Here is a 26,783-nt window from a genome sequence, read left to right on the forward strand (position 1 = left end):
TCTGCTATTCAACATCGCTTTGGAAGGGGTAATACGAAGAGCAGGGATTAACACGAGTGGTACAATTTTCAATAAGTCCGTCCAGCTATTTGGCTTCGCCGACGACATAGATATTATGGCACGTAACTTTGAGAAGATGGAGGAAGCATACATCACACTGAAGAGGGAAGCTAAGCGAATCGGACTAGTTATCAACACGTCGAAGACGAAGTACATGATAGGAAGAGGTTCAAGAGAAGACAATGTGAGCCACCCACCGCGAGTTTGCATCGGTGGTGACGAAATCGAGGTGGTGACTGCCGAAAATGGCACCAGCAAAGAAATTCGGAGACGCATAGTGGCTGGAAATCGTACGTACTTTGGACTCCGCAAGACGCTCCGATCGAATAGAGTTCGCCGCCGTACCAAACTGACAATCTACAAAACGCTCATTAGACCGGTAGTCCTCTACGGAAACGAGACCTGGAAGATGCTCGTGGAGGACCAACGTACACTTGGAGTTTTTGAAAGGAAATTGCTGCGTACCACCATCTATGCGTGGAGGAGGCGAATGAACCACGAGTTGCATCAGCTGTTGGGAGAACCATCCATCGTTCACATCGCGAAAATCGGACGACTGCGGTGGGCCGGGCACGTAGCCAGAATGTCGGACAGTAACCCGGTGAAAAAGGTTCTCGACAACGATCCGACGGGCACAAGAAGGCGAGGTGCACAGCGGGCAAGGTGGATCGATCAGGTGGAAGATGACTTGCGGACCCTCCGTAGACTGCGTGGTTGGCGACGTGTAGCCATGGACCGAGCCGAATGGAGAAGACTCTTATATACCGCACAGGCCACTTCGGCCTTAGTCTGAATAAATAATAATAATAATTTGTAAACATTGATCAGTGTCTCATACTTGACTCGACTTGAGAGACTAAAGACGTCATTACCGTCATTACTGTTGAGGTCGAAATACGTATACTTGTAAAGAATGCAAAGTAATGGAATTAAATAATTCATTACAAGTGAAGACATTCCACTAAATAAACACACAATGTTCTTTCCACCGAATCTGTTGAAGAATGTTTTGACGAATCTTATTTTTTGCGGAATTTATTTAAAATTGATATTTTCGGGCAAAAGATATATAGTAGATGGAGACATAATTGAAAATTATTTGTATATTAAACACAATATTTCTATTCGAAATTTTATTTTCTAATATTACACTTAAAACACAGTATAAGAAAAGTCCAACCCCGTACTGCTTACAGTTTTTAATTAAATTGCTTTTAGAGAAGTTTTTGAGAAGAGTTTTAAAAACTTTCTCCGTATGGTCCGTGGAGATTTTTTCGATCATCATCTTTCTGCTTCTTCTTCTTCGTGCAACATCGAAGCGCCAATTGTTTCAAACTGCCGATATTCAGATGTTTCATTCTTCTGTCTATTATACATACATACAGTGAACGTTCGCTAATTGGATTTTCTTTACTTGGGGTGCTTTTGAGATGGGGGTTCGGCAATGTGACCAAACGTCTGCATTTTTCAACTTCATTTTACAAATTTATTTCAATTTATACAGCCTTACAAATATTTTTATAATTTTTTTTTCGAGCCGGTGACGCAATCCAGATAGGCGTCCCGCGTTTCACAGGACGCTTGCTGGTCACATTAGGGTTCGGAGAACGTGTCACGGAATTTGGTCCCCCATGCATGTTTAAAGGGGCGGGATTTACTGAATTTGGGCACGAAAAAGGAATTTTCCGCCTCTTGGAAAATACATGGGGGACCAGTGTCGGTAAAATCACCCATGCGAACGAAATCGTCTGCGATTTTAAAGGAATGCATCACGCTTGATTTTTTCATGCTAAAACGCATCATTTCACTCATCTGCAAAAAAATCATTTTGGTTTAAAAGCACATTTGAAATCAATTTATGCTTATAAATACATGGAAGAATGTTTTTAACGAAGGAGAACAAAAGAAAATCTACGATGATTCAAATGGATGATTCAACTCATCCATGTGTTTTTAGGTGCTGAGTTGGGTGCGTTTCAACAAAAGATATTTTAGTTACATACTAGATAAAGATTGTCGCTTCGTTTCTCTTTGTTCTGCTGTCCGGAACATGTTGGGTACCAAGCTGTCAAATCGTATGGATTTTCCTTCTTTGACATTTAGCTCCCCTATCTTCGCCAGCAAAAGATGTTCCGGACAGCGACGACAGCGACAATCTTTATCTGGTAACTAAAATATCTTTTGTTTCAACTCACGCTTGATTTGAATCGTCCATGAGTTTTGAGATTTTGAGTTTTTACCAACACTGTGGGGACCAAATCCCGGTACACGTTTTCCGAACTGTAAATTAGCCTTACCAAGTTTCCATATTTGCATTCTATACCAAGTTACCATTTTTGCATTCGTAAATCATGAGGCTAACACGCTGATACTTTTATGTCCAGGTAGGTCGAAACAATTTCCTAGCCGAAAATTGTCTAGACCGGCACCGGGAATCGAACCAGCCACCCTTGCTTTATAGCAGCACATCTTACCGCTAAGCTAAGGAGGGCCCCTTCAAATCTCTTACTATTTGTCAATGACCTGAATAAGGAGGGCTAGGGGGGGCTTAGCCCTCCCTAGAAAAAAAAATTAGCACCCCCTAGGATTTTAAAAGTTAGTTAGCGGTGATATTAATTTTGCATTATATATGCTATATATAATGGATTACTGAACGTTTGAAGACAAGAGAGTTATCTCTCATATTCACCCTATCATAATAGAATAAGTGGACGACAAATGGGCTTGTTTCTCATTTCTCAGAAAGATTCCTGTGTGGCAGTGAAATTGCACTTCGTGTTAATTATATAAAGGGAATATCTAATTGATTTGACAGCATTAAAGTAAGCCTGATAGATAGCAATGGAGAGCCACCAAAATATCAATCAAACCAAACGTGGTACTTCGCCTGCAGTCTAAGACATGTGGTAATGACTTTCCTTGAAAATTTGTTTCCGAATACTTCGACGATTTGCTTCGGAATCCCTTGAATATTTGATTAGGAGTCTCTCGACGTTTTGCCTCAATGATTTGCTTCGGAATCCCTGGATGTTCGGAATCCCTCTGATGATTTGCTTGGAATTCGAAGATTCGCTTCGGAATACATCGACGGTTTGCTTCGAAATTCCTCGAACATTTAGTTCGGACTCCCTCGAATATTTACTTCGGAATCCCTCGACGAATTGCTTAGGAATTATTCGATGATTCGCTTCAGAATCCATCGCCGGTTTGCTTAGACATTCCTCAAAGATTTAGTTCGGACTCCTTCGACTATTTACTTCGGAATCATTCGACGATTTGCTTCGAAATCCTTCGATGATTTGCTTTGAAATCCCTCGAAGAGTTGCTTCGGAATCCCTCGACGAATTGTTTCGGAATCATTCGACATTTCGCTTCGGAATACATCGACGGTTTGCTTCAAAATTAGTCGAAGATTTAGCTCGGACTCCCTCGACTATTTACTTCGGAATCCCTCGACGAATTGCTTCGGAATCATTTGATGATTCGCTTCAGAATACATCGACGGTTTGCTTCGAAATTCCTCGAAGATTTAGTTCGGACTCCCTCGACTATTTACTTCGGAATCATTCGACGATTTGCTTCGAAATCCTTCGATGATTTGCTTCGAAATCCCTCGAAGAGTTGCTTCAACACTCCCCAAGATTCCCTTCGGAATCGCTGGAGGATTCTTTACGGAGACCCTGGAAGATTAATTCGGAGTCCCTCGACGATTTGCTTCGGGATCCATCGACAGATTGCTTCGGAATTCTTCGACGATTTGCTTCTACATTCCTGGAACATTGCCTACAAAATCCCTGGAATATTCACGTTAGTCTCTTCCCATTGAAACCCCTGGAACATTCCCGGACTTCCTGGAATATTCCCGTCAGAATTCCTGGAGGAGTCTATTCGGAATCTCTAGAAGATTTTCAGTGGAATCCCTGAAACATTTTCGTCGGATTCCGTAGAACATTCCAGCCAAAATCCCTGGTGGATTGCCTTCAGAATCCTTGGAGGTTCCCTTCGATATGCTTGGAGGATTCCCGTCGAAATCTCCGGAGATTCCGTCTGGACGATTCGTCACATATTGTTCTTTGACTACGCTACTACACTTAGAGGCAATAGTCATACGCTATCAACTTGAGTCATTGTAGCAATCATCGGCTGGTAAAAGATTACACTTCGATATTCTGTGAGCTACAATAGAAAGCACGTGCTTAAGAAAAGAGAATATGGATCAGTGTGATTGATCCGCAATTGCCTTAGGCGGTTGGACCGTATTTATCACATTACCACTAAGATAACTTAATGAGGTGGTAAAATGTTCGAGAATTTTGGAAAAGAAGCTCAAAGTAGAGAAAATAGATGAAGAGGCATAGCCCCGCTAGGCATCGCGGCTAGTTACACCAATGTATTTGTCCAAATTTATGACATCTTTTGCATTTCGGCCCCTTCATTTTCTCAGCCGACCTGTCGGCTATGCTTTGCTATCTCCCGGCTGGTTAATATCTTCTTTCAAAGAATACTGTTTTGTCCGCCGCCTGTATTGAAGAAGCTTAGTTTTGATGCTGTAGCTGGTGATCGCTGTTCCGGTGCTATCCATGGCCGTAATCATCAGCTAACAACAACGTTCCAACCTATTCCTCATATGTTGGCGATCTTGCCAGAATCGTGTCGCTGATTTCTCAAGATAAGTTAACGTGTTTGTAAAACTAAAGAAAAATGGTTTGTGGTTTGGAAATGCAGAATCATTTGCGGTTTGTAATACTACAAAGTGCGTATGGAAGACTACAAAAAATGGTTTACGATCTAGAAAATTTAAAGTACTGAGAGCATTGATTTGGTTAATAAAATGGATTTCATGTATCCAATTGGCGGTGTTAGCGTACATGAGAATACCAATTTCGGGTGCCAGTAATTGATCGGTCTCTATGTGAGATTTTTTTTGCGTTTTATATGAGAAAAGAAGGGGAATGTGCGGTTTGAGTAAGATACCTTCAGCGTGTGTTCAGACATTCACAAACGCGTGCACGGAGGGTTGCATTAAGGGTCAAATAATATCGAATCCAACGGAATTGGGGAAGTAGAAACTATTTGGGTAACATGTGTGTCGACGGATTCGCATGAGCCATAATTGTTATCTCTGGAGCAGTCTATCACCAAACGCACGTAAAACTCCTGCTATGGAAATTGCTTTGTGACCGGTAAGTCTCGTCGTCCCTCACGGTGCACCTTTTGGCTACCGTATTTTATTTGTCGTTCCATTTTGGTGCCTTACTAACCTTATAGACGTATGGAGACCGGCACGTTTCATCGTGCCAGACAAACCAGACGAAACCCTCTACATTCTTTGCCAATACTTTTCATTATTTTCTCTGGATTAGTTGTCCTCGATTTTTTTTTTTGGCGCTGCCTGGCGGCCGCTTGCGCTGGGTCTTTTGCGTCTTCTTGAATGATTTCATCAATCAGTGACACCGTCGAATGATGGATCCACAGAAAACAATTTAAGCTGACCGTAAACAAGCTAGTTTTTAGTTGAGATGTTTTTAGCTGAAAAGGATATGTTTGGCTATATAAGCGCATTATACGACTCCAATGTTTGTTGGGGCCCGCACCGAACCATTTGTCGGACGCAGACGTGTTTTCCACGACGGGGCACAAAACTTTTTGGTGGATCTGCTTTTGTTTCGATGCCATTTTAATAGCACTTGAAAGATTTTGATAAACTTCTGCCAATGTTAACGTTACACTCTTAATTAGGTTCAGTCAAAATTTCATAATGTGTCTTATAGACGAATCCAAGTAAAAACAAGAAGAAGACACACGACGGTGTTAACTTTGACAGATCCTACAGCGCAGCATAGGAAGATCATTTTAAAATGCTTATAATAAATTCTAGACAAAATGTAATTAAAATCTGATTGATGTACGATACGGAAAAAGTTCTCAAGTACTTATTTGGAAGCTTATCTCATTTTTTTGTATATTTTCCAAAAATGTATCTATCATAAACTTCGAAACTTTTTCCGTATCATACATTAATCAGATTTTAATTACAATTTGTCTAGAATTTATTATAAGCATTTTAAAATGATCTTCCTATGCTGCGCTGTAGGATCTGTCAAAGTTAACACCGTCGTGTGTCTTCTTCTTGTTTTTACTTGGATTCGTCTATTATCATCGAGTACAGTCTTTACTGATACTGACGACTGATACCATGTTGCTTAACAAAAGGGCCGTTAGAACGTGTTGTCGAGCTTCACGGCCTGTCGACGGGGTCAACACATTGTACAAACCGTTACAAGTTCACTTCGTGATAATTTCTTCGAAACTGCTGATGCCGGTTGACCGAAGGGCCCACCTACAAAACTTGCAAATAGTGAACCGAGTTGAGCTCCTGAGTCCTGGCAGACGGCCGGTTGCAAAATATGATCAATTACAATTTTGTTAAACAATGAATTTCAACCGTATGTAAAATACTATCACAAAAAGGCCATACATTTAGTTTACGAGATAGGAGGCAATTTATCAAATTAGTTAATTCTATCTTTCAAAGTCCTGGGAACTAGAATGATCGTACACTCAAGTTTACACCGAAATAGCTTTGCGAATAAATGAGTGGCCAGATCCAATGTCTTCATTTTTTTTTTGAAGATTGGGTTCTCATATCGTCTTACAAAACATTCGTGAAATCACTAAGCTCACGAGGCCGATTTTCTCATTGTTTATAACTAAGTTGATCTGTATTTTTTTAGGTAGGTATTTCTTTTATTGACATTAACATCAACTGATCAGCCCACGAATTATACACACTTTATTAACAAATTTTTCTTTCCTTTCTTTCCATTCCAGGTGGCTCTCGATCAGCACCGAGCAGATCGTGACGTACATCCTGATCATCGCCTTAGGCGTGAAGTTCGTATTCTTCGACCGTCACAATCTGTCGGATCAGATTCTGCTATCGGTAGCGAATGAAGCGGCGGCGGCCGCTGCTGCCGCAGCACAAAAACAAAAGCAGCTGGCGATGAATGCCGCCACCGATAGGCAAGAGCCGGTGGCGACTTTCACCCTGGCCGAAGCTGTCCCAGTCGAGGAAAAGGCCACCCAAAGCGAGCTTTGTTTGCTCCCAGGCAGAAATCTACGGGCCAAAAGCATGGGTGCTGATGATGAGCTGAATTTCGAGGACCTGGAGGATGAGCTTGTGGAACGTGAACCCCGATCGTTGGATTTGTGCCTGAAGATCTTGAACGAAACCGACGATGGGGCGGCTGGTTTGACTGATGAGGAAATCAAGATGATCGTCCGAGCTGGCAACGGATACTGCCCACTGTATAAGATTGAAAGCATAATTGGAGACGCTGAGCGTGGTGTCAAAATTCGACGGGATCTTATTCAAAAGGAAGCTAATTTGCCAGTCAACGCCTTCAAGCATCTATCCTACAAGAATTTCGATTACTCCAAAGTGATGAATGTCTGTTGTGAAAACGTACTAGGCTATGTACAAATTCCTATTGGCTATGCCGGTCCGTTGATTCTGGACGGTGTGCGGTACTACGTGCCTATGGCGACTACAGAAGGTGCACTTGTTGCTAGTACGAACCGAGGCTGCAAGGCCATTTCCACCCGAGGCGTTACAAGTTTCGTAGAAGATATTGGTATGACGCGAGCACCTTGCATCAAATTCCCGAATGTACTGCGTGCGGCTCAAGCAAAGCGGTGGATGGAAACGCCCGAGAATTTTGCGGTCATTAAAAAGGCATTTGACTCGACTAGCAGATTTGCTCGCCTGCAGGAGCTCCACATTGCCATGGACGGTCCAATTCTTTATGCTCGATTCCGTGCACTGACTGGTGATGCGATGGGAATGAACATGGTTTCTAAGGGTTCAGAAATGGCTCTCCGTGAAGTGCATCGAAGTTTCCCAGAGATGCAAATTATTTCTCTTAGTGGAAACTTCTGCTCGGACAAGAAACCCGCTGCAATAAACTGGATCAAGGGACGTGGAAAACGTGTCATTTGCGAAGCCATCATTCCTGCGGATAAACTGCGAACGATATTGAAGACCAATGCTCGCACACTGGTGCAGTGTAATAAACTGAAAAATATGACAGGATCAGCTGTCGCCGGAAGCATAGGAGGAAACAATGCGCATGCAGCGAATATGGTCACAGCTATTTACATCGCCACCGGTCAAGACCCAGCACAAAACGTCACCAGTAGCAACTGTTCAACCAACATGGAACCGCACGGCGACACTGGAGAAGATTTGTACATGACCTGCACGATGCCATCGCTTGAAGTGGGAACCGTCGGTGGGGGTACCGGTTTGCCAGGGCAGGGCGCTTGTCTCGATATGCTCGGAGTGCGGGGCGCTCACCCGACGCACCCAGCCGAAAATTCGAAACAATTGGCCCGCCTCATCTGTGCCACCGTTATGGCCGGTGAACTTAGTCTTATGGCCGCCCTGGTCAACAGTGATCTAGTCAAAAGCCACATGCGACATAACAGGTACGTGAAAAGCGATTATGAAATCGACTCTATTGTTTTATGAGGGCCTGGAATACAAACGGAAAATAACCGATATAAGTTGATGTTGGTACTACTTGTTCATACTCGATACTAACCCATACATACAATTCGTACGCTTTCAGATCATCGGTAGCCGTAAACCCTGGATTTCCAGCAACCGCTCAACAGCAGTCTGCTCCCAGTTTGCTCACGCCCAGCAGCAGTAGCGGAATCAGCAGTATAAGCACAACACTGTCGCCCAACCAATAACGTTTACTACTCATAGGAACTACCTCAAGGATGCGCGAATGGAGTGGATTAGACAAGAACGTTTAGTCAAGCGATCAAACAAGATAAGGTAGATTGTAACAGGTATTTGCTAATTAATCGAGGGCAGCCTCTCGACGCCACAGCGTTGGTCTTTTAACCTAAAACAAGATCGAAGGATCTGTTTTTATAAGGATTTGTGCTACATTTCTCAGAATGTCGGTTACAATATCGACATTCGGAGTAATGTAGAATGATCATTTGGCGCAGCATACTGCGTAGCGTCGTAGACCTTTTTAAATCGGAAATTAAATTATTAATTATAGAAATAATTTTGAAAGGACGCGTGAAAATAAATACAATGGCCAATTTTCCATCTCCAACTCCAACTCTAGATCCAAGTGCAAGCATGTGTACATATGATAACTTAATGATGAATGTTTTTAACCCTAACCGTAAAAGCACTCGAACTACATTTCCAATCGAATAGACCGATCGTTCTTGTACATAATGTAGGCTTTATATAAGAACTCATACAATATTTATACATCTATCGATGCTTCAACAGCAGTTTCCAACGGTGGAGAAAACAATTTGCAGCAACATAAAGGTAATGAAGATTTGAATCAATTTAGTGCGAGTTGCAGACATAATAAATGCAACGCACGTTCTTTCGATACATGCTAAACAAACCTACATAAAAGCTGGACTTGCGTGAGAGGCAGAGAACTAAATATCGACTCTTTGAAAAAGATCATTTGTTAGGGATTTTCAATACTAAATGAGACTATTGTTACGGATAAATTACTATTTATAACTACTAAACGAAGTGAATATTTTGGTGCTAATTGCAAGATATTGAAATAAAAATGAGAAAATCCTTGCAAACTTGGTTATGCATGGTAAGAAAGAAAGTTGTCCATAACTTCGTTGCCATCCAGTTTGACCCGTAAGGCTGGGTTGGTGTGTTACGGGGTAAAATGTAAAATATACCATGATTACATTGCCAGCTACAGATGAATCCTAACAACGAATACCTTTCTAATATCCAACTTCGTGGTACTTATAAGGAGTCTAGGGAAGAAATTACTATTTCTTCAACATTTCCTTCCCCTCGCTTCGGTACAGATGGGGGTAATCCTCTTATCGTGCTGAATGTGCATTTATTACCTGGCAATTTAACTACACTGTTTGTGTGTCTTTTCAGAATTCCCTATTAGATTCCGTTGAAATACAGTCAACCAATAAAAAGATAGACATCATAGAACAAACTGCAAGTTTCAAATTGGACTCTTTGTGTATCAACAATCGTCACTTCATTTTACGTTCTCCTTTTTACCACACGTGACGTAAACATAATTTTAAGCATTATTGACGTCCAAAAGTAAACCTGTAAGAAAACATTGTTTCATCCTTGGTCATCCAAGAATTCCCTGGAGTAAAGGCCTTCAGGTCTACACACACTACCAAAGGGCTGTTAAATCTTTTTGAAAATGGTCCATGCCATTTTTAATCCGTAGAATCAAATTGGACCTTTAACCTTTAATAACTGTTCCTGTCTCCCAAGAATTCTTTGCAGTATAGGTCTCGAGGTCTATACAACTCTATATGTCCACACGATGATTGAGACCCGGTAATGATTTTTTGATGATTTTCACCAGGCAGTTAGGCAACAGGCCATCATGCCATACATTGTCGAACGCCTTTTCGACATCGAGTAAGGCCATGGCGCACATTTTAGAGGCAAACTTGTTCCGTCTGAGGGCGTTGGCAACTCGGGTCAGTTGGTGCACGGTGGATCGACCACGAAGGAAACCAAACTGTTCCTCGAGTAAGATGTTGTTGTATTCGGCAGACTCAAGAAACCGGCTGTGAAGCGCCTTTTCAATTATTATTATCACCTTGCCGTAACCCTCTGCGCGTTTCGAAGGGACTCGAGAACTCGAGAAACTCGAACTACGCACATCGCCCGATCCATCGTCGCTTTGATCAACCGTGTCAGCTTATCCGGAAATCCGTGTTCGTGCATTAGCTGCCATAGCTGGTCCCGATCGATTGTATCATATGCGGCTTTGAAATCGATGAATAGATGATGTGTGGGCACGTTGTATTCGCGGCATTTCTGCAGTACTTGGCGAATGGCGAACACCCGGTCTGTGGTGGAGCGTTCGCCCATAAAACCCGCCTGGTACTGCCCCACGAACTCCCTTGCAATTGGTGTTAGTTGACGGCATAAAATTTGAGAGAGTACCTTGTAGGTGGTGTTCAGCAATGTGATTGCGCGGTAGTTGCTACAATCCAGCTTATCACCCTTTTTGTAGATGGGACACACGACACCTTCCGTCCACTCCTGCGGCAAAACTTCCTCCTCCCAAATCTTGGTAATGACCCAGTGCAGCGCTCTAGCCAGTGCTTCACCACCATGTTTAAATAGCTCTCCTGGTAGTTGGTCAACCCCAGGGGCTTTGTTGTTCTCCAGCCGGCCAATCTCCTCCTGGATTTCCAGATTTCTTGGAGATCCCGGGCCGGTAAAATTATGTCCTGCGCGCGTTCTCCCAGGTCCATCACCATACCGCCATCTTCGTCTGCCACATCGCCATTCAGGTGTTCTTCGTAGTGCTGCCGTCACCTTTGGATTACCTTACGCTTGTTCGTAAGAAGACTCCCGTTTATGTCCTTACACATATCAGGCTGTGGCACGTGGCCCTTACGTGAACGGTTCAACTTCTCATAGTACCTTCGTGTGTTGTTAGCGCGGTACAGTTGCTCCGTCGTTCACGGTCTCGATCTTCCTGCTGGCGCTTTTTCCTCCCGTTTATATCGTGCCTCGTTCGCCCTCGTGCGGTGTTGCAGCAATCTCGCCCATGCTGCATTCTTCTCTTCCACTAACTGCTCACATTCGCCGTCATACCAGTCGTTTCTCTGATCCGGGTGCACCGTACCAAATGCAGCGGTTGCGGTGCTACCAATGGCGGATCGAATATCTCTCCAGCCATCTTCAAGAGACGCTGCGCCTAGCTGCTCTTCCGTTGGGAGTGCCACTTCCAGCTGCTGCGCGTATCCTACCGTCTTGTAGCCGCCCAATGTTAAGCCGCGGCGTGCGACTGTTGTACACCGTCGAGAGTTTTGAGACTGCAACGGATTCAGGTAGTGGTCTGATTCAATATTTGCACTGCGATAAGTCCGGACGTTCGTGATGTCGGAGAATTTACCGTCGATTATAACGTGGTCGATTTGGTTTTCCGTTTCTTGGTTAGGTGATCTCCATCTCCATGTGGCCTTGTGGATATTTTTGCGGGGAAAAAAGGTGCTTCGGACTACCATTCCGCGGGAGGCTGCGAAGCTTATGCATCGTTGTTATCTTTTGATACGGTGAGCAGACTATCCGGTCCGATGACCGGTTTATACATTTCCTCCCTTCCTACCTGAGCGTTCATGTCACCGATGACATTTTTGACGTCCCGCAGTGCGCATCCATCGTATGTCTGCTCCAGCTGTGCATAGAACGCTTCTTTCTCGTCGTCGGGTCTCCCTTCGTGTGGGCTGTGCACGTTGATGATGCTATAGTTGAAGAAACGGCCTTTTATCCTCAGCATGCACATCCTTGCGCTGATTGGCTGCCTACGCGTTGGCGCATCTTACCCAGTACTATGAAACCGGTTCCCAGCTCGTTGGTTGTGCCACAGCTTGGAAGAAGGTAGCCGCTCGATTCCCGCTTTTCCACACTTTCTGTTCTGTCCAGCAAATCACCTGCAGCGCCACGATGTCGAAGTTACGGGGATGTAATTCATCGTAGATAATCCTGTCGCAACCTGCGAAACCTAGCGACTTGCAGTTCCATGTGGAGCTTCCAATCGTGATCCTTTATTCGTCGCCTAGGTCGTTGCCGATTATATCGAGTCGTATTATCTCTTATATTGCTCGTAATTATTGGTTTTCCACCAGGACTCGGGCTTGTGCGCTTTGAGCGGCACACGGTCGCTTTGGCGGAGCCTACTTGCGGATACATGCAGCTTTCTACAGGAATTTAACAGGGCCCACTGTCAAACCCACATCCTAGGCAAGCCCCACAACTCGCAGATGGCCTGGGGAGGGATCGTCAAGCCCTTGGACATAGTCCCTGCTGCCCTGCGCCTTTTCAAACAGCTTGGATAACCTTGATAGAAGACTGATGGAGCGATGACCTTTTGAGAGGAATGATCTTTCCCAGGCTTCAAGATGGAGATGACTTTGGAAGACTTTGGATTGGCTCTGCCGATGCTGCTCCCGAGCCATTAAAGCGCCTTATTATTTTTAGAGCGCAGCTGCAAGTTGATGTCCTCCAAAGTTTCGAGAAGCGCCTCGTAGTTGATGATGGAATTGACGACCTGCTGGAACTGATGCCGATTAACCACCACCGGATAGTGGTCTGGGCTGAGCTCTTGGTAGACAACCTGCTGCGAAATGTGATCGTCCATATTTGTGATGAGCAGGCCAATTATAGCATGCACTCCCGACCGACTTTGTCGAGTGGTGGAAGCCGGACTCGTGATCGTGTAGTGGCCTTCCTCCGTATCGCAGCTCCAGATGGTGTCGTTTCGATTGCCGCGACTGTTGCCCCAAGCTTGATATACTGACCTTGCCTCCGAGTTTGCTTGATAATGTTTTTCTTCGCAGGGCGGCTGATGAACCATCGCCTGCTTTGGCTTGAGTTGGGCAGTACGCAGCGATTGTTGGAATATCAGATATTGTGCGACGCTTCACAGTAGATCGTAAATGGTTAAGAAGCAGGCGTGGTTAGTTGTAGTTGCTCTTGGGTATAGTTTAGGTATATTGTTATTGATAATTGTATATATTGTTAAAATAAAGAGAGCTGCAGCTACTGGCAGAAGTATCAGTCAGTAGTCTGCCGTGGAGTGAGAGGGAACACTAGTATTGTTATTCTTTGTGAGGGGGTTCTCTTCTCTGCCCAACAGCGATGATCGTGATTATGCCGACAGAGGCAGTAACTTCGACACCGTTGGCCTCGATGATGCTCAGCTGGAAGCTTGGCAGCAGGCGACAGCTGATGTTGTAGCGAAAAGTAATATCCACACCACCTTACGGTCGAGTCGCACGATGCGAAAGTTCAGGATGCAGACGCTCACCTCCGGTTTTAGGTGCGTTTCGGTGATGAACGGCACGTCTATTTCCTTCATCTCAAAGAAATCCGAGCAAGCATTCCAGTTGACCAGGCTCACCCTAGTAACCATTTTCAATGATGGACATGACAAAAGTGAAGACCTGGTTGAAACGGGTTTTACATCCATGCAGCCGAGTTGCAAGCTGCGCAAAAATCGGTAACAGTTACTCCAGAGTGTAGAGCGGAGCAAATTTTTCCGGTGGGACATTTTCGTTCTCTGCTGCCGACGGATCCAGGAAGAGGGAGCGGGGACCATACGCTGGAGGATGGAGCCGGTGATGCTGGAGCTTGAACCGACGCAGCTACTGCTTCCAGTCGCTTGTGCGGTTATAACAGTGATAGGATTGAAATCGGTCGCCGAGGAGCCATCATGGGCGGATAGTTCACCTCTTTGAGTGCAGGAACACGGTTGTTCTTCGGCAGGGTCCTGGTGGAAGCCTTCTTCCGGATTTCCAGGAACTCCGCTTGCTTTGGGCCGCCGTTTGTGGATGCTTGTCGCCACAGTTGGCGCTCCCAGTCAACGACCGTGTAATTTATAACGCCGACCAGCTTCAGGTCCTTCCAGGTGGTGGGGTCGAACGAGCGATTTTGTGCACGGCTTCAGTCCGCAACTTTCTCCTTCATATCATGGAGTTCTTGCAGCAAAGCCTTGAGCGGCTTCGTGATGGGATGGTCATGAGTATATATTTCTCATATTTGTGGACCTCGAGGAACTCCACGACGGACTGATGGTGGTCCTTATTTACAGGCATCACATTTACGCTCTCGCTACAGAGCTGTACATTTCAGCCCCTTATCGATCAACTGACGAATTTTCGGGCGCAAATCTGGCGGATCGTCTTTTATTAAACCGGACTGGCACTTTTTCCGCTCTGGTTGCACCTGCGATTGCTGCTTCTTACGTTTCTTCGGCGGATTGCCGGCATCGTTAATGGCAACGACGAATTTACATTACTCTGCAAAAGCTGCTTGGAGGGCTTACCCGCGCCTCCAAAAGGAATGCGCTTCGGCACGTTTTTCGCGGCCGAGTCGGCCACCGAGTTTTCCATGACGGGTCCGGGAGAAAATAACGCCAACGCGACGAGACGAAAACGTCCACCACAACGGACGAACGAGAAAAAATGCGCGAGCAAAAAGCACGTCCGTCCGTACGCGCTAGGGTTACAATCTGGAATGAATTTCACTTCGTTGCTGGATGTTTTTTATCGAATTCATGTTTTGGCTATGAAATATTTGATTCCAAAACTTCATAAAAAATTAGATTTCAAACCATAAGGGGCATTCACAATGGGGTTAAAAAAATCCTTTATCATGATTTATATTTATTCCATGTAAGTACAAGCTTTTTCACTATTAGTTTGTCCTTCGATTGTTTCCAATAATCACGACACGACAAACATATAATAGCTGATAAGAAAATTATTTTGAGCTTTTTAGTGGAATGTTTTCACCTGTCATAAGACGAGTTTGAACAATCCCATTGAATTCCACCACTTAATTGTATCCTGACAGATACGTATTTCGACCTCAACAGTAAGGCCGTCTTCAGTGTCTTGTACTTGACTCGAGTCGAGTCAAGTACAAGACACTGAAGACGGCCTTACTGTTGAGGTCGAAATACGTATCTGTCAGGATACAATTAAGTGGTGGAATTCAATGGGATTGTTCAAACTCGTCTTATGACAGGATATAATAGCTGCTTTAACATTGACATAGCGATCCTTAGTTACAATACATACGTTAAGTTAGACGGAGATGACGAAATTGACGAAGTAAAAATGTATCAAAAAATGATTCCTCTCATATTGGCCAACGGGTGGTGACAGAACAAGTAGCACACTAAATAAAACCATGCACTTACGATTCGCATGCAGCACTTCCCTTCAAACATTTCCTTTAAGCAAGGCATCCAACAGTTCGAAGCTAGCCGCATGACGCTCATTTCGAATGGAACCGTGATGTTCCCAATTGTGTCTAATCTGACACCAACGCTTTCTATGCTCATCCAACAGCTCTGCTTTTGACATCGGCTGCACCTCTAGCAGCTCTTTGGAAGTTCTTGTTTGACTGGGCAATGGCAAGGGACAGCGATCCACCACACTGACTTCCGGCCGAGGCATCGCCCGAATTTCCTTCAATTCCCCACTTAGGTACTGATCAACCATCCGTGGATTTCGCTCGCGCTTAACGGGTGACGGCGTACGAAGCAGTTTCGGGTTGGCTCTCGGTTGGTTTTGCATCCATGCGCGACAAATGGGATACAACGGGGTTGCCTCATCGAATCGTGCCAAATCAACACTTCGGTCGAACAGCTTCATAATGTATGACTGGTGAGGGATTGGTATTGGGTCTAGCGAACTTGTAGTCTTCGATCGTTTCAGTTGACGAGTAGTGTTGGGATCATCGGAATCTGACTCGTCATCACTGTGGGTCATGATGTCGGCCAGAGCCCCCTTGAGACGACCGCGGGCTACTGCTACGTTTTGAAGGGAGCGACCTGGAACAAACAACATTTCAAGTTAACTAAAAGAAAATAGGCTTGAACATAATAAACGCTTCTTTATGAAATGGATCGTGTGGAGCAGTAAGTTTATACGGTCGAAAAATATGGTATAAATATTACATCCTAATTACGAGACGAGCCAGCCTTGAGTTGAAAGTCTAGCTAATAAAGACAAAACAAACATCCTAAACCATTTTTTTTAAATTCATGTTGAACGTGAAAAGGAAAAACGAGGTGGCCGTCTTACCCTATGTTCTCGTATTTTTTTTTATTTGACGGCTAAGACCGATCACGGTCCATCTCACCTAGATACAAATGTACTTACGTTTCTCAGCCGAATCTAGTAAATTACGGCGTTTAGACATAGTGGACGACAATTGATACAAAGATTCACAAAACAGATATATTATTCTATATTTTACAAACTTAAATACAAAAATTCAAAGCCTCAAACGCCGTTCGTTCGACCGAGTTCCATTCAGGCTTTGATTTGATTTTGTTTTGGTGTCGTATTCGTAAACGCGTTACAAAGTATTGATTACGATCAGGTACAGTACACGTTCAAAGGCCTTTTTACGATGAACTTAACTACTACACGCTAAATAAGAAACAACCCATTCCCGCAAAAGGAGCACCACACCACATTGTATACAATGGCCGCTTTCGCATATCTCTCATTATAGGATCCCTAGTTGGACTGTCCCACCGGCAGCCGAATCTTTTTTCCCAATATCTCATAAAAACACCCTAAAATGGCAAACTTAACTAGGTTAAAAAAAATATTAGGCCTATAGGCCTTTTCACGAGACGTTTAAAATCAGCTGGTTTTACCGTCAATTGACATTTCTTCTATGAAAGTGACAGCTTTGGACTTGCGGGCCTCTTCAGCGGTTGTAAACAAGTGCAGTCCCGCGGCAGTGTCACATGAAAAGGCCTATATTATATTTTGGTTGAAAATTTGTTGAACACCCCTAGCTGTAGCGGCTGTCAAATGAAAAGGCCCGTGCGAATCACGATGCAAACTGTCAAAAACGAAAAATGACTTTCGTCGGTTCGGTTCGTTCCTTGTTCGAGCAGTGAAGAAACGGAGTTCGCTTTTTGGTGCTTCATTTGTATTATCTTGTTTCTAATAAATTGTGTATAACCCACAGAAAAACGTGAAAAAATGTCCACCGTAGCAAGCGCCCTTTCTCTGGCAGGAACCCGGACATCCGGTGCTCCGGTTCGTACTCAAAATGGTAAGTTTTCCTTCCGATGAAACATGCGGCATGGGACCAGCAAATTTATGTTCGAATGTTTATGGAAATGCTTCCTTCAGTGGCTTACCGTCACATGCTACGAATTTGATCGTTTAACAAGATTTTTAGTGAAGAATTGATGATTTTATGAGTTTAGACCTATTATTAAATTGTAAACTTAAACAATAAACTACAAATTATCCTAAATGTTTACATAGCGATGTAAATATTCAATTGTTAGTCTCCTGTGACACCCGCTTGTTGATTTTTTTTCCTTATTTGTAGATTGAATTATTTAAAAGAATTTAGATTTTGTTAGTTTTATATGTTAAGCCGTGAATTAGTAACTTTTGTTACTTTGAAAAACTTCCAGAAAAGAATGTTCTCGTACCTTTCAATGACTCACCTAGATTTGAGGTTAGATTTGCAGATCATAACAAAATAAGGGATTATAGGGTGACATGGTCCCTGTGGTAGTAACTATTCCAAGCAAATAATTGACCCTAGTGCAGACGTCGCATCAGACTAACAAGACATCGACATTTTTTTGTTCATTCCTAGTTATGGCAGCATCCTCCATCGCCAATATTGTCAAATCGTCTCTCGGTCCAGTGGGACTCGATAAAATGTTGGTCGACGACATTGGAGATGTGACAGTCACCAACGACGGTGCAACCATCCTGCGAATGCTCGAAGTGGAACATCCAGCCGCCAAAGTTCTTTGTGAACTGGCTCAATTGCAAGACGAGGAAGTTGGGGATGGTACCACTTCCGTGGTGATTATTGCGGCTGAGCTTCTGAAGAACGCCGACGAGCTGGTCAAACAGAAGATCCACCCGACCTCAATCATTGCTGGCTACCGTTTAGCTTGTAAGGAAGCCTGCAAGTACATTTCGGAGCACCTGACAGCCCCAGTTGATGAGTTGGGTCGTGAATCGCTGGTCAATGTGGCGAAGACTTCGATGAGTTCTAAAATTATCGGAGCCGATGCAGATTTCTTTTCGGCTATGGTGGTTGATGCAGCGCAGGCCGTTAAGATTATTGACCCAAAGGGTAATCCGATGTACCCTATCAAGGCGGTGAATGTGTTGAAGGCGCACGGCAAATCAGCGCGTGAAAGCGTTCTTGTGCAAGGCTATGCTCTAAACTGCACGATTGCATCTCAACAAATGCCGAAGAAAGTAACCAACGCAAAGGTGGCATGTCTGGACTTTTCGCTGCAAAAGACCAAAATGAAAATGGGAGTGCAGGTAAGAAACGTAGACTTAAGTTGGACTTGATTGAGAATGGGCGATGTCAATATATCAATTAAAAATAATAAATTTCAGGACGTATAAAAATTCTAAACTAATTCTCTCACAATTTTACAGGTTTTGATCACCGATCCTGAAAAGCTGGAAGGCATCCGTTCGCGCGAGTTGGACATCACCAAGGAGAAGATCGAAAAGATCCTGGCGACCGGCGTCAATGTCGTACTTTGCAGTGGCGGAATTGATGATCTTTGCTTGAAGTACTTCGTCGAGGCTGGTGCCATGGCAGTCCGCCGCGTTAAAAAGTCCGACCTGAGGCGAATCGCCAAGGCCACCGGTGCTGCCTTTTTGACCTCGCTCACCAACATGGACGGTGAGGAGAGCTTTGAGGCTAGCTACGTCGGAGAAGCAGCTGAAGTCGTGCAGGAGTTTATCTGCGATGACGAGTTGATCATGATTCGTGGACCCAAGGCCCGAACTGCCGCTTCGATCATTTTACGTGGCCCTAACGATTTCTACTGTGATGAAATGGAACGCTCCATTCATGATGCGCTGTGCGTATCTAAAAGAGTGTTGGAAGGCAAGAAGGTTGTTGCTGGAGGTGGTTGCGTGGAAGCTGCCCTTTCGATCTATCTGGAGAACTTTGCTACCTCGTTGAGCTCTCGGGAACAGCTTGCAATTGCTGAGTTTGCTAAGTCGTTGCTTGTAATCCCCAAAACGCTGGCCGTGAATGCTGCAAAGGACGCAACCGATTTGGTGGCAAAACTCCGTGCCTATCACAACTCTAGCCAGACTAAGGTGGATCACGCCCACCTGAAGTGGTGCGGACTGGATTTGATCGAAGGAGTAGTAAAAGACAACAAGAAAGCCGGTGTGCTGGAACCGGCTATGTCCAAAATCAAATCACTGAAATTCGCGACCGAAGCCGCCATTACTATTCTGCGTATCGACGATATGATCAAGTTGAATCCCGAGGAGAAACAAGGTAAAAGCTACGGAGATGCGTGTGCCGCGGGTGAGTTGGACGGTTAAGAAGCATCTCATTATTCTTGTATTAGATTCGTTTTAAATAAGTCTTTTTGCTCGTATTTGCTGACTCTATCGCTTGTTACTCACAAAGTCGACCCAACAATGGCATTGTTTCCCCAGTTCTCAGCACACCAAACAGTCACTTTGATTTCTAATTTTTGTAACTCAACTAATAGCTGGGTAGGGTGAGACTTTTGATTCCCTAAAAGAGGAAATAGCTCCATTGTTATTCCAGAATTACTCGACAGTGTTGCTACTTGACCCTTTTTATGATCACAGTGTGTATGCACAAAAGTCTCATTAGAGCGGCTTTAGAAGTAGAGAATACCCTACCCTGGTTAACCGGTATGTGCCGCAGCGTATTTGCATAACACATTTAGAAAAAAATCGCAAGGCAGAACGGCAAATTACATGCGGATTCATCTGATTCATTCGTCTACATCTAAAGAATCATATTCACCTCTAATATAATTTAATACCTAATGGTAAATGCGCCCCCAAGAATTTGTTTTTAATAAAAGCATACCGAAAGCCAAACTGTTTTACGTAGTGTATCAGCCTATTTGAATTATTATACTGGAGTCTGGCTTTTTAACGCGTGTTTATTTTTACCCAAAGATTGGGATTTAGACGCATTTTCCTCCGCAGTTTTATACGAGTTTTTGAACGTAGGACTTATATATTTATTTACTATACTGGGTGTCATTTAAATTTTTGAAAATCGTGAGCGTTACTATTAAAAATTCAATTCTTGTCAAAGCCAAAAAAGTTATATGTATTTAATCCCGTGCATTCCTAACACGGACATCAGAATGATGTAAGTCACGGGCCTTCTGGTCCACCGCAAGATTATCTTTGTGTAAAGAATCAGTGCTTGCCGTGTGCGAGTCATTCCAGTTTGTGACAGCAGCGCTTTTCGTTCGCGCATTTTTTTCTCATTCGTTCGCTGTGTTTACGTACACAGCATGCAGTCGCCAGCGGAAGAGTATGCGAATATGCATGAAAAAAGAGGAAGTATTTTTTGTCATTCTATGCTTGATAAAGGTCGGATGCAGTGGTGTCGGTTGCAATCGATGCAATCACCCATCGCATCGCTTGGTGGATGAAGTTGCTGAAAGGACCGGACATGGTTGCAGCATTATCGGCCGTGATTAACAGTTACCGTAAGCGAAGAATCGTGTTCGGAGATGACATAAGGGAATTGTTTCACCAGGCCCTAGTTCGTCCGGAGGATCGGCAGGCACAGCGGTTCCTTTTCCCAGGTTCAAATGGAGAAGTGTAAATCTTCGTGATGGACGTCGTGATTTTTGGATATAATTTCTTACACTGTTCGTCACAATTTGTGAAGAATCTGAATGCCCAATAGCATGCTGGTGAGTTTCCTGAAGCGACTATCATCCGGAAACATTACGTCGAAGATTACTTCGATTGCGCGGATACTGAAGCGGAAGCAGTGAGAAGAGCTACCGATGAGCGGAATGTACATGCCAAAGGAGGTTTTGAGATCAGGAACTGGGTCAGTGTTAATTACGCGTTCAGTGAGCTAACGGGCACAGCAGAAGCACCGTCATACCAACTCACCTGTCGGGGGAGAAGGACCAATGTAAATTACGCGTTCAGTGAGCTAACGGGCACAGCAGAAGCACCGTCACACCAACTCACCTGTCTGCGGGGAAGACTGTACGATTTCAGGATGTTGCGCGTCGAAGGGTGGAGCCTCAGGTTTGGCCACATTCAGGATCCCGCCAACGACACCGGACACTCACAAACCTCACAGTACAATACCACAAAGCTAACAGACAGGCACTTTACTATTGGCAATTTCTCACCTTTTCGCTAATAATTACTAACTTATAAGTTTTACTATACTATTTTATTTTAGAATAAGTTAGATTACGTACATTTAATTTGCTTCTGGATGGCTTGATTGATTGATAAAAGTGTAGATTTTTCTAGATTTTCATGCATGGCATACTTCGATGGTTGTTGATTTGATTACCATGACGACACGTGGATGCGGCAGACGTCGACGCCATGGCAACTTTTATCTCGGACGCCTATGACGTCACAGATGTTCTCGCTGCTGCAGTGTTGGAAACATTCTCCGGCCCAGGAACCGAGGTGATGGCTTCAAGCAACACGATTTTGCTGATAGGTCGCTTATAGGTTGATTTGGACGTTTTGATTTCAATAGTTCTTATATTTCCATCTGGTCCACGATAGATTTTTTCCACTACACCCTTTGGCCAATTGCCACGATGTAATGATTCGTCCACAATCATCACAAGGTCGCCAACTTTGTATTCGTGATACAATCTGTTGTCGGGCCACTTGCGACTCCGGATGAGCTCCGGACGGTACGCTGATACCCATCTGCGCCAGAAAAGGTCAGCAAATATCTGCGAATGTTTGTAGGCAGCACGACAGTTCAGATCCCTTTCGTCGAAATCGTGATCAAACTGAATTATATTGTTACGTCCCAGTAGTAACATGTTTGGCGTTAACGGTTCCGGATCCAGGGGGTCATCGGCAACGTACGTTAGCGGTCGATTATTGACAATATTCATTGCTTCGCACAATGCTGTTCGAAGCACTAAATCCGTAGGGTGTTGTTCCCGCAGCATCGCACGAAGAGCGGTTTTGATTGAACGCACTAGTCGCTCCCAGCAACCTCCGAAATGCGGAGCGCCAGGCGGTATAAATTTCCACTGCACACCTCTAACGCTCAAGGAACTTTCGATCTGCGGCTGATCGAGTGTTTTTACCAGTGTCTTCAACTCTTGGTCAGCACCGGTGAAGTTAGTCCCATTATCGGTCATGATGAACTGCGATAGACCACGGATAGCCATAAAACATCGTATGGCCATTAAATAGCTATTCGTATCGAGTGACGGCACAATCTCCAGGTGTACTGCTCTTGATGTCATACAGGTAAACAGCACTATCCATCTCTTCTCTAGATGACGGCCGACCTTCACAGATAGCGGTCCGAAATAATCGATTCCGGTACAGGTGAACGGATACGCGAACGGAGTCGTTCTTTCCGGTGGTAAATTTCCCATTTGCGGAACAGTTGGTTTCGCTCTCAGTTCTCGACACCTCACACAAGACAGTGCATACTTCTTTACTTGCGAACGGATCTTCAGTATACGGTGGCGTTCCTTGACGTTATTGATGATAGCCTCCAACCCCTGATGCGCGTTCGCAATGTGATACATACGAATAATCAATGTTGAAAACGGATGATTGTCAGGTAGAATCACGGGGTTGTTTACTTCGAACGACTGGTTGTTATCTTGAACACGACCTCGCATGCGGATGATTCCATTGTGGAGAAATGGAGAATACGTTCTTAATCGGCTGTTAGCTTTCACATATCCTGTCTTCTTCAGATTAAACAGCTCTGACCCAAAGACTTCAGCTTGTACTTTCTTGTACCAATTATTTCTAGCGTCGGATATTTCTTGAACAGATATCGTCAAACGATCAGGTTTTTGGATCTTGGCAATACTAACAGTTTTCTCATTTTCAGGTAGTATGCGGTTGATCTGATCAGCCTATTGAAATCTGAGAACCTTGAAATGTCGGGCAGCTCAATCGATGCTTCTTCGTGTACAGTGTAACCCAACAGATTGGTGCTACTATCGACGATGATTTCAGATTGAAAATTTACCAGCTCTGCAGTAGACATCGCCAATGGTTCCTCAGTAGGCCAGTACATACTGTCGCGATGAAGGAAGTCTGGACCTCGCAACCACTCATGCATATTGCCAAACTTTGAACATTTCATGGCCAAACCGCCACATTCAGCTGTGATGGAACCCAGCGCCACAAATCGGTTCCGTGTCCATTTTCTTTAATCCGCATCACACGTGCGCCAACGTACGCGGTCAGTTTTTGACCTGTCTTCAGCCAACTCAAGCAGATCTTAGAGTCGGTCCAGAAGTACACCCTGGTAATATCCACCATCATCTCCGTTTGTAGTACGCTCACCATCTGACTTGCGAGAACACATCCTTGTAGTTCCAGGCGTGGTACAGTTTGTGACTTTAGGGGCGCCACTCTTGACTTGGCATATACCAGGGCCACATGAACTTTACCTTGACTACGATGAACCATATATACCACGCAAGCAAACGCCTTGTCACTCGCATCACAGAAGGCATGTAATTCCACATTGGAAAAAGACGAAACCGCAGGGTAATAGTACCTTGAGAAACGAATTTCGTTTAACTTCCTAGTTTTGACCAACCAATCCGTCCATCTGGGAACTAGTCCGTCGGGAATTTCATCGTCCCAACCGGATTGTAACCGCCACAGCTCTTGGAAGATAATCTTCAGTTGTATCGTTATTGGACTGAGAAAACTAAGTGGGTCAAAGATACTCATCATGAACCTCAACAGCTGCCGTTTTGTTGGAATGGCTTCGCCACTTTGGAAGCGCTCATCCAGGTTTGAGAAAGTCAATAGAAAAACAAATTCATCGGACTGCAGATCCCATCTAATTCCGAGAACGCGGACCTCACCTTCTCTACAGCCGGCCACAATTTCAGGATCAAGCGAGTCGATCACAGTTTTGGAATTCGAAGAGAACTTCGCCAGCTTGAATCCGCCTTGCTCGTGAACATTTATCACGCGTTGGATCAGTTCGATTGCCGCTTCTTCAGTGTCAGCGCAGTCGAAATAATCGTCGACATAATGTTGTTTAACAACTGCTCGTCAGGATGCTTTTCTTCCAGTTCCTTTGCATTGAAATTCTTTATGAATTGTGCCATCGATGGGGACGAAACCGCGCCAAATATCATAACCTTCATCACGTATACATCTGGTGCAACCGTGCGGTTCATACCACGCCATAGAAAACGTTGGGAATTTTGATCTTCAGGACGGATGCGCACTTGGTGAAACATTTCCCGGATGTCAGCTACAAAAGCTATCTTCTTCATCCTTGCTCGTACCGTGCTGTGCCCTTATTCCAATCAGCGCCTAATTCCGTTCACGCAAGACAAAATGATAAATAATAAAGAGTTTTTGTCTACAAACAGCATAAAAAATTTCCTTATACTTTTCTATGGTTATGTATGCATGAAATGAAATGAAAACCAGCGTCATTTTTAGCGATTAATAGTGAAAATTTAAACAAAATTTGTTGGTCGTCACTACGAGCGCCATTTTGACTGTTTTCATTAACCCACTTGCTAAGAACGTCTGTCATAATATTTAAGCATTTTTAAGTGAAAATTTGTCCTGGATTTCAAACACAGCAGCATAACAAGACAAAACAGGTAACATTATAGCGTATTACCAAATTGTTGCCTGTATTTTCCCGATAGAAAATGCTGAAAAGTGAAAAATATCTTGACCGGAATAAGGGTACATCTAAATCTACTCGTTCCTTATTCCGTTCATTGGGTTTGGAGGATGGATTCCGAAAGTTTTGTGTTTGAGAATCTAATCTATGAGCAAGAAAAGGTACATCGTACATGAAGCCATATGAGTGGTGAATGGTGAACATTTGAAATTCTATCCCGCAAGCAGGCAGACCGAAAGGAATTCCGTTAACGACAGGTTATGGTACCTTTTTCAACTCGTGCCGGGAAAATACAGTTTTTTCAGTTAATGATTTAATGATGATTTATAAAGTGAATGCTGGACAATGTTAAGAAAGGGTTTCCGGAGAATACGGACAGTTTTAAACAGCACAATTCATAATTGTGGCATTCTTGTTTAAAAGCTTTTTCCGGAAATTTCTTGGCGAATTTCTATAAAAAAAAACACTGCCCTCTCTGAGCTTATGTTTTACCGAAATTCGTGAATACTTCGTAGAAGTAGGGTTATCCGGTACTATAAAGAACCGGAACTTTAAAGAATATTCAATTTCAACAAAACAGTGGTACGAACAATTCCAAACAAACAGAGACAATGTTTTGGAAGGTTCAGGTCAGAATTAAAGGCCTAGTATCCAGGCTCTAGTCAAAATTACGTTGAGGATAAGGTGTAAGACTTTGATAAGGAATAGTATCTGGCCTTCTCTGTGGTACCTGATGCAACTGGGCAGCTAGCATCAATGTTCATGTTGAATATATCTCGAATGGTAAGTGAAACAAACGAAAAAACACTCAACTTGGCTATACTAAGGAAAATCATTCATTGTATTTCAAATTTGGAAGGAAATTACATTTTAAGCTTTTTATTTGCAATATTATAATAAATGAAAAGATGGATTTTTGAGAAAAATGATGCCTGGTATCAGCATCTTCAAGAAATCAAATGTTTTTCGGGTGATTGGAATTAGGAACACGAATGAACGGAATTAGGAACAATGCCATTTCAGATGATTGGAGTTAGGACCACATAATTTGTCAATGTTTTTTTCGCTAGTGGAGCCTAAGTCTATGAATGCATCCCAACATATTTTATTTTCAATTGTATATAGCAAATGACACTATGTAGCGAAATTACAGCTTCAAAATACTAATCGGCTATTTTTTAGAGCTTTTAGACATAGCGCATTGTCTTAGGTGAACGGAATAAGGGCACAGCACGGTACCAAGATTGCAATCAGCGGAGGAACGAAATCCGGACCCTTCAAGAGCAGATCGTTCAAAGAGAATCCATGCGACTTTGCTTCCGCGTCCATGACCAAACGAAACTTCTCTCCACTCACCACGCTGAAGTGAGGCAGATACCAGGTGTTAAATTTTTCTGACAGTTCTTCAGGCTCGAGTTTCCTGGCATAACCCTTATCGAGGTAGTCTTGAATCTTGCTACAGTATTCTTCTGCAAAT

The 26,783-nt window shown here is 43.8% G+C and overlaps 4 protein-coding genes across 8 annotated transcripts in view; 2 read left to right on the forward strand and 2 right to left on the reverse strand.

Moving 5' to 3' along the window:
* Positions 1 to 9,702, forward strand: part of LOC134204958 (3-hydroxy-3-methylglutaryl-coenzyme A reductase) — a 164,954-nt gene extending 155,252 nt beyond the window's left edge. For all 5 annotated transcript variants that reach the window (XM_062679779.1, XM_062679776.1, XM_062679777.1 and 2 more), the window contains 2 exons: positions 6,892 to 8,547; positions 8,691 to 9,702. In XM_062679779.1, coding sequence (XP_062535763.1) covers positions 6,892 to 8,547; positions 8,691 to 8,817 — 1,783 coding nt within the window. In that variant the 3' untranslated portion in view covers positions 8,818 to 9,702. The remainder of the gene's footprint in view (positions 1 to 6,891; positions 8,548 to 8,690) is intronic.
* A 5,943-nt stretch (positions 9,703 to 15,645) lies between these two features.
* Positions 15,646 to 16,987, reverse strand: LOC134204961 (protein lin-37 homolog). The gene is made up of 2 exons (XM_062679782.1): positions 16,804 to 16,987; positions 15,646 to 16,472 (listed from the first exon to the last, which is right to left on the reverse strand). Exons 1-2 carry the CDS (start codon positions 16,841 to 16,843, stop codon positions 15,859 to 15,861), a joined length of 654 nt encoding a protein of 217 aa, XP_062535766.1. The 5' UTR covers positions 16,844 to 16,987; the 3' UTR covers positions 15,646 to 15,858.
* A 520-nt stretch (positions 16,988 to 17,507) lies between these two features.
* Positions 17,508 to 20,485, forward strand: LOC134204960 (T-complex protein 1 subunit alpha). The gene is made up of 3 exons (XM_062679781.1): positions 17,508 to 17,716; positions 18,278 to 18,966; positions 19,087 to 20,485. Exons 1-3 carry the CDS (start codon positions 17,644 to 17,646, stop codon positions 19,996 to 19,998), a joined length of 1,674 nt encoding a protein of 557 aa, XP_062535765.1. The 5' UTR covers positions 17,508 to 17,643; the 3' UTR covers positions 19,999 to 20,485.
* A 1,567-nt stretch (positions 20,486 to 22,052) lies between these two features.
* On the reverse strand, positions 22,053 to 23,761 carry LOC134206427 (uncharacterized). The gene is made up of 2 exons (XM_062682144.1): positions 23,612 to 23,761; positions 22,053 to 23,552 (listed from the first exon to the last, which is right to left on the reverse strand). Exons 1-2 carry the CDS (start codon positions 23,759 to 23,761, stop codon positions 22,053 to 22,055), a joined length of 1,650 nt encoding a protein of 549 aa, XP_062538128.1.
* Between the last annotated feature and the right edge of the window lie 3,022 nt (positions 23,762 to 26,783).

This window comes from Armigeres subalbatus, chromosome 1 (genome assembly GCF_024139115.2).
Source record: "Armigeres subalbatus isolate Guangzhou_Male chromosome 1, GZ_Asu_2, whole genome shotgun sequence".
Classification (NCBI taxonomy): Eukaryota; Metazoa; Arthropoda; class Insecta; order Diptera; family Culicidae; genus Armigeres; species Armigeres subalbatus.

Coding starts and splice junctions, on each gene's coding strand:
- LOC134204961 (XM_062679782.1), bottom strand. CDS start 16,843: ATGTCTAAACGCCGTAATTTACTAGATTCGGCTGAGAAAC. Junction 16,473..16,803: donor ACTAGATTCGGCTGAGAAAC/GTAAGTACATTT, acceptor TGTTTGTTCCAG/GTCGCTCCCTTCAAAACGTA.
- LOC134204960 (XM_062679781.1), top strand. CDS start 17,644: ATGTCCACCGTAGCAAGCGCCCTTTCTCTGGCAGGAACCCGGACATCC. Junction 17,717..18,277: donor TCCGGTTCGTACTCAAAATG/GTAAGTTTTCCT, acceptor GTTCATTCCTAG/TTATGGCAGCATCCTCCATC. Junction 18,967..19,086: donor AAATGAAAATGGGAGTGCAG/GTAAGAAACGTA, acceptor ACAATTTTACAG/GTTTTGATCACCGATCCTGA.
- LOC134206427 (XM_062682144.1), bottom strand. CDS start 23,761: ATGCATGAGTGGTTGCGAGGTCCAGACTTCCTTCATCGCGACAGTATG. Junction 23,553..23,611: donor CCAATCTGTTGGGTTACACT/GTACACGAAGAA, acceptor AGATTTCAATAG/GCTGATCAGATCAACCGCAT.